The sequence below is a fragment of the Hypanus sabinus genome, chromosome 2 (genome assembly GCF_030144855.1).
Source record: "Hypanus sabinus isolate sHypSab1 chromosome 2, sHypSab1.hap1, whole genome shotgun sequence".
Taxonomy (NCBI): domain Eukaryota; kingdom Metazoa; phylum Chordata; class Chondrichthyes; order Myliobatiformes; family Dasyatidae; genus Hypanus; species Hypanus sabinus.
In genome coordinates this window covers 4552067-4564117 of record NC_082707.1, presented here as the reverse complement: position 1 = coordinate 4564117, position 12051 = coordinate 4552067, and the positions used below count along the sequence as shown (strand labels likewise).

The 12051-nt window shown below is 47.3% G+C and overlaps 1 protein-coding gene across 2 annotated transcripts; it reads left to right on the top strand.

The window, feature by feature from the left end:
• The first annotated feature begins 324 nt into the window (after positions 1–324).
• LOC132406183 (uncharacterized) lies at positions 325–11781 on the top strand. Of its 2 annotated transcripts, none has more exons than XM_059991498.1 (2): positions 325–430; positions 9570–11781. In XM_059991498.1, exon 2 carries the CDS (start codon positions 9590–9592, stop codon positions 10682–10684), a length of 1095 nt encoding a protein of 364 aa, XP_059847481.1. In that variant the 5' UTR covers positions 325–430; positions 9570–9589; the 3' UTR covers positions 10685–11781. The 2 variants fall into 2 exon arrangements, with proteins under 2 accessions (XP_059847481.1, XP_059847490.1); XM_059991507.1 differs by having other exon boundaries at positions 334–430; positions 9573–11781.
• The last annotated feature ends 270 nt before the right edge of the window (positions 11782–12051 follow it).

Sequence of the window (12051 nt, the reverse complement as noted above, 5' to 3'; positions counted from 1 at the left end):
CTGGTGCTCCTCCCAGTTTTTTTTCTTCCATGGCCTACTGACTTCTCTTATCAGATTTCCCCTTCTCCAGCCCTGTATCCTTCATCATTCATCCTCCCTCTCTTTACTTCACCGCTCCCCTTGTGGTTCTTCCTCCCCCCTCCCCACTTTCTAATTCTGACTGATCTTTTTTTCTCTAGTCCTGAAGAAGGGTCTCGTTCGGAAACATCGACCGTACTCTTTTCCTCCAGCATTGTGTGTGTTGCTTGGATTCCCAGCATCTGCAGATTTTCCCTTGTTTGCCGTTGCCCTTTTAAATTGTGGCGAGGATGCGCAGGAGCGAGGCGGAGCCGGAGTCCCGAGGGTGGAGATTGTGCAGGCAGGAGTTAGAACCATCCGGTTTAACTCCAGAGCGGCCCGTTTCTGGATCTACACTGGGGATCTCGTTCAGGTACGGAGCGGAATCCCGGGATCCGAGCGTTTTATGTTTTTACCCTGGCGCGGTGCTGAGTCGTACTTCCGGGTAACGTGCACAACAAACTACAACAGGGAAATGTTTCAGAAGGGAAAGGGTTCGGCTTATCCTCCGTCCTCCCCTCGATTCTGTATTTACCCCCCCCCCCCACGTCCTGTTCCTCCTTCCCGCCCCTCACCCGCTCTGCCTTCACCCCCCCGCCTTCCCGATCTTCTTCCTTCCCCCCCCCCCCGCCTTCCCGATCTTCTTCCTTCCCCCCCCCACCGCCTTCCCGATCTTCTTCCTTCCCCCCCCCGCCTTCCCGATCTTCTTCCTTCCCCGCCTTCCCGATCTTCTTCCTTCCCCCCCCCCGCCTTCCCGATCTTCTTCCTTCCCCCCCCCACCGCCTTCCCGATCTTCTTCCTTCCCCCCACCGCCTTCCCGATCTTCTTCCTTCCCCCCCCCGCCTTCCCGATCTTCTTCCTTCCCCCCCCCCGCCTTCCCGATCTTCTTCCTTCCCCCCCCCCCGCCTTCCCGATCTTCTTCCTTCCCCGCCTTCCCGATCTTCTTCCTTCCCCGCCTTCCCGATCTTCTTCCTTCCCCCCCCCCCGCCTTCCCGATCTTCTTCCTTCCCCCCCCCCCCCGCCTTCCCTATCTTCTTCCTTCCCCGCCTTCCCGATCTTCTTCCTTCCCCCCCCCCCCCCCCCCGCCTTCCCGATCTTCTTCCTCCCCCCCCCCACCGCCTTCCCGATCTTCTTCCTTCCCCCCCCCCCCCGCCTTCCCGATCTTCTTCCTTCCCCCCCCCCCCCCGCCTTCCCGATCTTCTTCCTTCCCCCCCCACCCCCCCCGCCTTCCCGATCTTCTTCCTCCCCCCCCCCCCCCCCCCCGCCTTCCCGATCTTCTTCCTTCCCCCTTCCCGTTCTGGCATATCCCCAGTATCTCTCTGTTCTCCCCCCTCCCCGCCCTGCCTTTCTCCCCTCCCGCTCTGCGTCCCCCCCCACTCCCCCACTTCCCGTTCTGACATATGCCTTGTATCTTCCCTGTTCTACCCCCCCCCCCCCGGAATCCCGATCCTTCTGAATAAAGTTGGTTTTCCTGGTGGCCAACTCTGTTATTTCCAAACCCAGTTCCATTTCTGCCATTTCCACCGCTGCCTCTTGTGCCACGATGAGACCGCTCTCAGGTTTGAGAAGCAACACCTGAAATTTTGTTTGGATAGCTTCCAACCTGACATCAATTTCTCCAACTTGTAGTGATTGTTTTCCCTCCTCATGCCCTTTTCTACTTCCCACTCTGGCCATTTGCCTCTTCTCCTCACCTGCTTCTCACCTCCCCTGGTGCCCCTCCTCCTTCCCTTTCTCCCATGGTCCACTCTCCTCTCCTCAAGATTCCTTCTTCTCCAGCCCTTCACCTTTTCCACCCATTGCCTCCCAGCTTCTCACCACCCCCCTTCCCCCACCCACCTGGCTTCACCTGTCACCTTCTTGCTTGTAGTTCTTCCCCTCCCCCACCTTATTTTGACCTTTCCTCTTCTTTCCAGTCCTCATGATGTGTCTCACCCTGATACATTGACTGTTTATTCACTTCCATTAATGCTGCCTGACCTGCTCAATTTCTCCAGCATTTTGTGTGTGTTGCTCTGGATTTCCAGCATCAGTACAATATCTTGCATTTAGAAGGTTTAGAAGAATCACCTGTTTTCAATCCATAATTCACAAAGTTGTTTTACCTCCAGCTGCACATCAGACAGGAAGAGGCCTGGAGCTCAGCACTGAATCAAGAGCCACAGTTCCCCACCAGCAGCCTATTTATAAAGCAACAGGACTCCTGAAACCCTGGCTTCCTGCCCCAATGTCCAGTACTTTCACAGCCACATCTATCATAAGACCATATGACATCATAGCAGAATTAGGTCATTTGGCCCATCAAGTATCTGCCAGTCCATCATGGCTGATTTATTATCCCTCTCAACCCATTCTCCTGCCTTCTCTGTCTAACCAAGAACATACCAACCTCTACTTTAAATATACCCTATGACTCGGCCCCCACAGCTGTCAGTGGCAATAAATTCCACAGATTCACCACACTCTGGCTAAAGAAATTCCTCCTCATCTCTGTTCTATAGGGACATCCCTCTATCCTGAGTCTGTGCTCTCTGATCGCAGAGACTATTGGAAACATTCTCTCCACCTTCACTCTTTGTAGGCTTTTCCATATTTGATAGATTTCACTGAGATCCCTCCACCCCCTCATTCTTTGAAACTCCAGTGAATACAGGCCCAGAGCCATCAAATGCTCCTCATAGGTTAACCCTTACAGACTCAGAAAAATTCTCAGGATTCTGCTCTGGGCCCTCACCAATGCCAGCACATCTTTTCTTAGATAAGGGGCCCAAAGTTGTTCACAATACTCCATGTATGGTCTGACCAATGCCTCATAAAGACTAAACATTGCATTCTTGCTTTTATATTCTATTCCTCTCAAAATGAATGCAAACATTGTATTTGCTTTCCGTACCACAACGTGTACAGTCACACATTGCAGAGGCTAAAGTTTCACAACATCAAAACGCACAGTGAAATGTATCACTGGCTTCAAATCAGATAGGTGAGGATTGTGCTGGCAATGGCCCGCGAGGGTCAGTTCCATCATAGCGTGCAACTCATTAATCCCAACCCACACGCCTTTAGAATGTGAGAGCAAACCAGAGGAACAAAGGCCATTCTGCCCATCATGTCTGTACTAGTTTTAAACGGTTTAACCACAAGCTATAGACTCTAGAGAGGTTAAGTGCTGTAATGCAAGACAGGGTAGAGGAACAGAGAGTTTTGTCTGTGTATGAACTTGGCAGGGAAGGTTGAGAAGGGTCTTTATGAACAACCATTACTGACTAAACAGAAAAAAGAGACTCCTGAGACCATGTCATTGGCTACAGGGGTGTTCTCTCGAACTCTAAACCTCACACTGCAGGTTTGTGCTCTGGATAGGGAACAGATGTTCATTCAGAGATGTTAGGCTTTGTGGAGTGTGCAGCCTACAACAGAGCAGTGGGCAGAGGACATACAGCATACAACAGTCCTCAGTGCTGTTTCAATCTTTTTAAGCTACAAGATCAGTCTAACCCTTCCGTCCCGCAAGCTCTCCATTTTTCTCTCATCCATGTGCCCATCCAAGAGTTTCTTAAATGTCTGTAATGTAGCAGCCTCTACCGCCACCCTTGGCACACCCTCACCCTGTGTAAATAAGTCAATAAATTACCTCTGACATCCCCTCCTATACTTTCCTCCAATCACATTAAAACTGCCTTCTCTTATTAGCCATTTCTTTTCTTTCTTATACATTTCCCTGAATCAGGGTTGAGATTGTCAGTATAAAGAAGGGGTGCAGTGAGCCAGGGGCCAGAGGTGATGGGAGGACTGTGGAGGGGTGGAGAATGACAGTCAGGTCAAACTAGGGAGGGGAGGGGTAGAGTTGGGAGGCAGAGTGGGGTTAAAAAGCTGCTACCATCAGGAAGGATATACAGGAGCCTCAAGTCCCACAGCACCAACTTCAGGAATAGTTATTACCCCTCAAGCATCAGGCTTTTGAAACAGAGGGGATAACTTCACTCGCACCAATACTGAACTGATTCTACACCAATGGACTCACTTTTCAGGACACTAAAACTTGTATTCACAAAAATTGTTGCTTATTTTTTTTTTATTTCTGTATTTGTACAGTTTATGGTCTTTTGCACATTAGTTATTTGTCCCTGTTGGTCATGTGTGGTTTTCCATTGATTCTATTGTGTTTCTTTCTATTTACTGTGAATGTCCTCAAGCAAATGAATCCTAGGGTACTGGTACATCTGGTGACACGTGTATATGTACTTTGATAATAAAATTTGCTTTAAAAATTGAGTAGACAAGGGGTGAAGGTGGAGACAGCTGCTGGGAGGCAGAGAACATGGCCCTAATCCAGGCAAACAGATTCCTGTAGTCAGTAAGACCCAGTTTCTGTTCTGTACACTGTGACTCATTGTCATATGTGGAATGTGCTCTCTGAGAGACTGCTGGAAGCAGATTGGACAATGAATCAACTGCATTTCACACCACAACCTTTCAGTTCCACAATCACTTTTACCGACAGCAGCCTTTTTGATTTCCAGCTAATTCTCAATGTGCCCTGGACTTGTATCATGATGGGTGATGTCCAGGGACAAAGGCAACAATATTGTACATTTGGGAACTCCGGAATATAAAGGTCAAATGCTGGACACTTTTAAAAGGCCAGGCAGCCCCACGTAGAGCATAGGAACAGATCCTTTGGCCCATCTGGTCCATGACAACCAGGATGCCCTATCTTAATCCTGTGCCATTTGTTGTCATTTGGCCAATAGCATTCTAACTTTTTCCAATCCATGTAATTGCTAATATTTCCAATCCAGTCACAAACAAGAAAATCTGGAGATGCTGGATATCCAAGCAACACACACAAAATGTTGAAGGAACTCAGCAGGCTAGGCAACATCTATGGAAAAGAGTACAGTTGACATTTCAGGCTGAGACCGAGGGAAAAAAGAAAGAGAGAAAATAAGATATATTTCCATGTACCTGTCTCTAACCATGTAAATCGTCATGATTCATGTACCTGTTCATAGTCTGTAAACCTTTTCCATCTGTGTACTATATCTGCCCATAAACTGTAAACCTTTCCAATCTGGGTACTTATCCCTAAACTTCTAAATTGTTATAGAACCATAGAACACTACTGCACAGTACAGGCCCTTCAGCCCTCCATGTTGTGCTAACCCATATAATCCTTTTTTTTTAAAAAGTACTAAACCCACACTACCCCATAACCCTCTATTTTTCTTTCATCCATGTGCCTCTATCAAGTGTCCCCTCATTCTTCTATACTCCAAAGAGAAAAGTCCCAGTTCTGCTAACCTTGCTTCATAAGATTTGTTCTCCAAACCAGGCAACATCCTGGTAAATCTCTGCACCCTCTCCATAGCTTCCACATCCTTCCTATAATGAGGTGACCAGAATTGAACACAATACTCTGTGCTGTCTCACCAGAGATCTGTAGAGTTGCATTATGACCTCTCTACTCTTGAACTCAATCCCCCTTTTAATGAAGTCTAGCATCCCATAGGCCTTCTTAACTATCCTATCAACCTGTGCAGCGACCTTGAGGGATGTATGGATTTGAACCCCAAGGTCCCTTTGTTCATCCACACTCTTAAGTAACTGACCATTAATCCTGTACTCAGTCTTCTGGTTTGTCCTTCCAAAATGCATCACCTCACACTTGTCCGGATTGAACTCCATCTGCCATTTTTCTGCCCAACTCTGCAGCCTATCTATATCCTCTTGTAATGTTCGACCACCTACAGCTCCATCCACAACTCCTCCAATCTTCGTGTCATCCATAAACTTACTCACCCATCCTTCTGCCTCTACATCCAGGTGATTTATAAAAATCACAAATAGCAGGGGTCCCAGCACAGATCCCTGCGGCACTCCACTAGTCACCGACCTCCAGGCAGAATACTTTCCTTCCACAACTACCTCTGCTTTCTTCCTTTAAGCCAATTTTTTTATCCAAACAGCCAAGGTTCCACTTATCCCATGCCTCATGACTTTCTGGATGAGTCTCTCGTGAGGGACCTTGTCAAATGCTTTGCTAAAGTCCATGTAGACCACATCAACTGCCCTACCCTCATCAATCTCTTTTGTTACCTCTTCAAAAAACTCAGTCAGGCTCATGAGGCACGACCTTCCCTTCACAAAGCCATGTTGACTATCCATGAGTAGACTGTAGTTCTCCAAATGCTCGTAGATCCTATCCTTAAGAATCCTTTCCAGTAGTTTGTAGACCACCGATGTAAGACTCACTGGTCTGTAGTTCTCAGGTTTCTCCCTATTACCTTTTTAAAATAAGGGAACTACATTTGCCAATCTCCAGCCCTCTGGCACTTCCCCTGTAACCACAGAGGATTCAAAGATCATAGCTAATGCTCCTGCGATCTCTTCTCTCAATTCCCACAACAACCTGGGGTGTATCATATCTGGCCCTGGGGATTTATCAATCTTAATGTTTTTAAGAAGATCCAGCACTACTTCTTCCTTAATCTCCACATTGTCCAGCACACAGGCCTACTCTACTTCGACCTCATCCTGATCAAGATCCTTTTCACTTGTGAATACTGAAGCAAAGTATTCACTTAGGACCTCCCCAACCTCCTCCGCCTCCAGGTACATGTTGCCCTCTTTATCCTTTAACCTGCATTCTCGTCATCCTCCTGTTCTTCACATGCGTGTAGAACGCCTTGGGGTTCTCCTTAATCCTACATGCCAAGGCCTTCTCATGCTCCCTTCGAGCTCTCCTAAGTCCTTTCTTTAGCTCCTTCCTGGCTACCCTATATTTCTCATAAGCCCCTCCTACTTCCTGCTTCTTATATCTAACATATGCTTCCTTTTTCCTCTTGACAAGTTGCCTCACATGTTTTGTCAGCTATGGTTCCCTTTTCCTACCATTTTTTCCTTGCCTCAGTGGGACAAACCTATCCCGAACCCAGCTCAAGTGGTCCCTAAACTTCTCCCACATTACTTCTGTGCTTTCCCCTTTGAACATTTGTTTCCAATCTACTCTCACTAGTTCCTGCCTCATCCCCTCAAAGTTAGCCCTTCCCCAGTTAAGCACTTTACCATTTCATCTGATTTTATCCCTTTCCATAGCTGTGCTGAAGCTAAGGGAGTTGTGGTCACTCTCACCAAAATGCTCCCCCACCAAGAGGTCTGTCACCTGACCAGGTTCATTACCCAGAACTAGATCCAGTATAGCCTCTCCTCTCATCAGCCTGTCCACATACTGTGTCAGGAATCCTTCTTAAAAACACCTGACAAATTCAGCCCCATCTATCCCCCTTGCACTCAGGAGGTGCCAGTCAATATGAGGGAAGTTGAAATCACTCATAACTACTACCCTGTATTTCCAGCACCATTCTAAAATCTGCCTGCTTATCTGCTCCTCGGTGTCCCAAGGGCAATTTGGGGGCCTATAGACTACTCCCAGCACAGTGATTGATCCCTTCCTATTTCCGACTTCCACCCAGATCAACTCCGTGGACACTCCCTCTGCAGCGTCCACCCTTTCTATATCCATGATACTATCCCTGACCAGCAATACCATTTCCCCTCCTTTTCTACCTCCCATCCTATTCCTTTTAAAACTCCTGAACCCCGGGACCTGCATCATCCAATCCTGCCCTTTCTACAACCAAGTTTCAGTAATGGCCACAACATCGTAGTTCCATGTACTAATCTATACTCTAAGTTCATCCTCCTTGTTCCTAATACTCCTAGCATTGAACTAGACACATTTCAACCCCTTTAACTGGCTACAATTATCTTTTGTCCCCTGCCTGTCATTCCTCATCAACTCAGAACTCTTAGCATCTTGCCCTTGTCCTTCTACCTTAATCACATTCTGATTCCCACCCCCCTGCCAAACTAGTTTAAACCCTCCCCAACAGCTCTATCAAACCTGCCCGCCAGAATATTGGTCCCCCTGGGATTCGTGCAACCAGTCCTTTTTTGTACAGGTCACACCCGCCCCAAAAGATGTCCCAATGATCCAGAAATCTCAACCTCTGACCCCTGCTCCATTCCCTCAGCCACGCATTTATCCTCCACCTCATTCTATTCCTATTCTCACTCTCACACGGCACAGGCAGTGATCCATGTATTTGCCAATAACTGTCTAAACTTGTCCAATCAATGTACCTGCATATAACTGTAGACTTTTCCAATCTGTGTATCTTACCATAATCTTCTCAATGTTTCCAGTCCATGTACCTGCCCATAACCTGTAAACCTTTCCAATCCATGTATCTGCCCATAATCTTCTAAATCTTTCCCACCTGTGTACCTGTTCATAGCCTGCAAACCTTCCCAATCCATAACAATTTAACTCTTTGCTCTATCTACATTTGTACCCAGTCATTGGCTTGACCTTCCTTCCATTCATGTTACACCCATCATCTACTTGTAAACCTGCTGGCTCATCCTCAGCTCTATCATACTGGTACCCATTCCTCTGCCATATTAGTTCAAAACACTCCCAACAGCTCTGGTAAACCTGTCTGCAAAAATATCAATCCCCCTCAGATTCAAGTGCAACCCTTCCCTTTTGCACAGGTCCCAATTCCCTTATACTTTATCAATGACAGGATTCTGAATAGTGTGATGGCACAAAAGGATCTTGGACTCCACATCCATAGATCCTTCAAAGTTGCTGCACAAGTTAATATGCTGGTTAAGAAAGCATATTGTGTGTTGGTCTTCAGTAATCAGACAATGAGTTTGAGAGCTGTGAGCTAACTTTGTAGCTCATAAAACTCTGTTTAGACCATTTGAGGAGTAAGATGCTCAGTTCTGGTTGCCTCGTGGGAAGAATGTGGAAGTTTTAGAGAGGGTGCGAAGGATATTTACCACTGCTGGTGGGTGAATGGAACCAGCAGTGGTGGTAGAGGCTAATGCCTCAAAAAAGTAGCATTCATCATTACGGACCCCCATCATCCAGGAATGCCCCCTTCGCATTGCTACCATCAGGGATGAGAGCGCACACTGCCTGCTTTAGGAACAGCTTCTTCCCCTTTGATATCAGATTGCTGAATGACAATGAACCCATGTACACTAACTCAATTTTATTTTGCTCCCTCAATTTTTTTTCTATTTTGAAGATATATTTCGTATTGTAATTTATAGATTTTTAATGATGTGCCATAAATTACTGCTGCCATAGAACAATATGTTTCATGGCATACACCAGCGATATTAAACCTGACTCTGAATTATTAGGGACATTTAAGAGACTCTTGGATAAGCTCATGGATGAGAGAAAAATGGAGGGTTATGTGGGAGGGAAGGGTTAGATTGATCTGAAAGTAGGGTTGGCACAACATCATGGGCCAAAGGGCCTGTGCCACACTGTGCTATACAGTTCCATGTTGAATGCTTTAATCTCATGCTCCCCATTCTCCAGGACGTGTCGCTGCTCTCTCTGCACAAACGTTCTTGCTACATGTTGTTTTGCCTTCTTTCACTGTCCCCATTTTTGTTGTTTTTTAATTGATTTTTGTTGTTGGCAGAAGTTGGCATAATTTCCCAAATGGCTGCAAATCCTTCCAAGAACCAGCGGAAGTCTGGCGGCACCCCGAAGCAACGTGAGCCTCAGCAGGGAGCACTGCCTCCCGTCCGTGAAGCAGCTGGCCCCAAAATCTCCGGATCCAGGACCCAGGCTGCAGGGGCCCCATCTACACGGCGTGGAACCACCAAGCCACTGAGTGCAGGAAGTCCCCCGCACCCCCACACCGGCCCCAGTTCCCCCGGAGGACAGAAACCCACCTGTTCTAGCAGCAGGGAAACAAGGAGACAGAGCCGGAGTGCTCCGTCAGCCAGCGAGAGAGCCAGCACCAATCCTCGGGCAGTGGGCAAACCCTCCGAGCCTGCCGGGCGGCTTGGCCGGAGGACTGACCCCAGCCCACAGAAGATCAACAGGCAGAGGGCGGCAGAAATCGAGCGGGACACCCGCGGGCAAAGGGAGAACCCTGAGTGGTTCAAGTGGCGCAGCAACCGCATCACGGCCTCAGTTGCCCACAAAATCTCCCACTGCAGGTTTGTGAATGGCAAGAGTAGTGAGGTCCCGCAATCCTACCTGAAGCCGATCCTGGGACAGGGATCCAGTGTGATGACCCCAGCCATGAAATGGGGCATCAACCATGAGCTAGATGCCGTCAAGAGGTACGAGGGGCTCAAGTCGAAGGACCTGCAGAAGGAGGTGGAGGTGCGTCCCTGCGGCCTGTTCATTGATCCAGCCAAGAACTGGCTGGCAGCCAGTCCCGACGGGCTAGTGGTCGACAAGAAGACCGGGGATGTTGTGGGCCTGCTGGAAGTGAAGTGCCCCTATAAACACCGGAAGCACAGCATCAACAAGGCTTGTGAAGACAAGGATTTCTGCCTGGAGAGCAAGGACAAGCTGAAGAAGAACCACCCATACTTCACCCAGGTCCAGTGCCAGATGGCCGTCACAGGCATCAGCAAGACTGACTTTGTGGTCTACACTGAGCAGGACATCGCTGTTGTCCCCGTGGAGTTCAATGGAAAGTTCTGGAAGGAAACTGTGGAGAAGCTGGAAGATTTTTACACCAGAGCTGTCTTGCCAGAAATCCAGCAGGAAAACCCAGTCTTGGCAAGGGAAGAGTAATTCTGGGGAAAACTACCAGGGTCACACCATACATCATCCTGATGATCAGACCTTTGGGACGGTTCTTTTAAAAAAAAGTTCTGGAGCTAAAATGGCACAAACTTCTTGAACCAGGAATGGAACTGTTTCTCTCTCTGCAGATGCTGCCTGACCTATACTCAAAGTGCTGGAGGAATTCAGTAGGTCATGAACATTGGTTTCTCTAACTTGATCATTTCTCCTGACTCTTGTCTTTTTCTGTTCCCCATTCTGGCCCTCCTCTTAGTCCTTCTCTTCTCTCCTGCCCATCACCTCCTTTCAGTCCCCTTTTTCCCTTCCTTCCAGGGTCTCTCCTCTCTTCTCAGATTCCTTCTTTTCCAGCCCTTACCTTCCAGCTTCTCATTTAATTCCCTGACCCACCCATTTTCCCCCTCACCTGGTCTCTGCCAACTTGTGCCTCATCCCTTCCTCCCCACCTTTTTCTTCTGCCTTCTTCCCTCTTCCTTTCCAGTCCTGGTGAAAGATCACAGCCTGAAACACTGACTTTTTTTTCCTCTCCATGGATGCCATCTGACCTGCAGGGTTTCTCCAGCATTTTGTGTGTGTTGCTCTGAATTTCTAGCATCTACAGAATTTCTTGTGTTTATGATTTACTGTTTGGCCTGCTGAGTAATTCCAGCTTTCTTGGGATTCATGTAAATATATGCCGTTCTAAATTTAAAAAATTGCTCAGTAATATTGAAGAGTTATACTTTCCTGAGCTACATTGATAGTTTCTGCTGCAGAACCCACTATATGGCATAGAGGTTACAACAGTAACAGGCTTGTGTCAGACACAGAGGCCAGAAGGGATGGTAAGTAGTGAATCACTGCTGAGTTAAGGCTGTCGTAACAGAAAACCTCACAAACAGAATTACCCTGTGGTCAGAATCACCAGAGAGACACTGAAGCTGATAATATACAAGTCTTTATTCAGCACAACGAGCAGGCATCATTCTGGAGACACTCCCAGTAGAGGCTCACTAACCCAAAGGTTAATTTTTATACATTTAAGATCAACAGTAACAGTGGGTGATTCAATACAATCTCGGTAATTACAATTACATTGTTTACTTCAATACCTTGAGTTGAGAATGCTTCCTTTGAATTACATGTCTACAGTGAGGCATCTCTGAATATTCAAACATCTTTGTCACAAAGTAATTCATATAAAAAGACTCAAAGCTTCTGTGGACAGAAATCCCAGACGCCCAAATTAATGTTGTTAGGACGTCTCTGAGTACACAAACTACTACTGTTTGCCTATAGCTCTGAATATGTTTGAGATGCTAAGTAATAACATCCATCTCGTTGTCAGCATAACTCAAGTCACAATTGTGTAAATAACT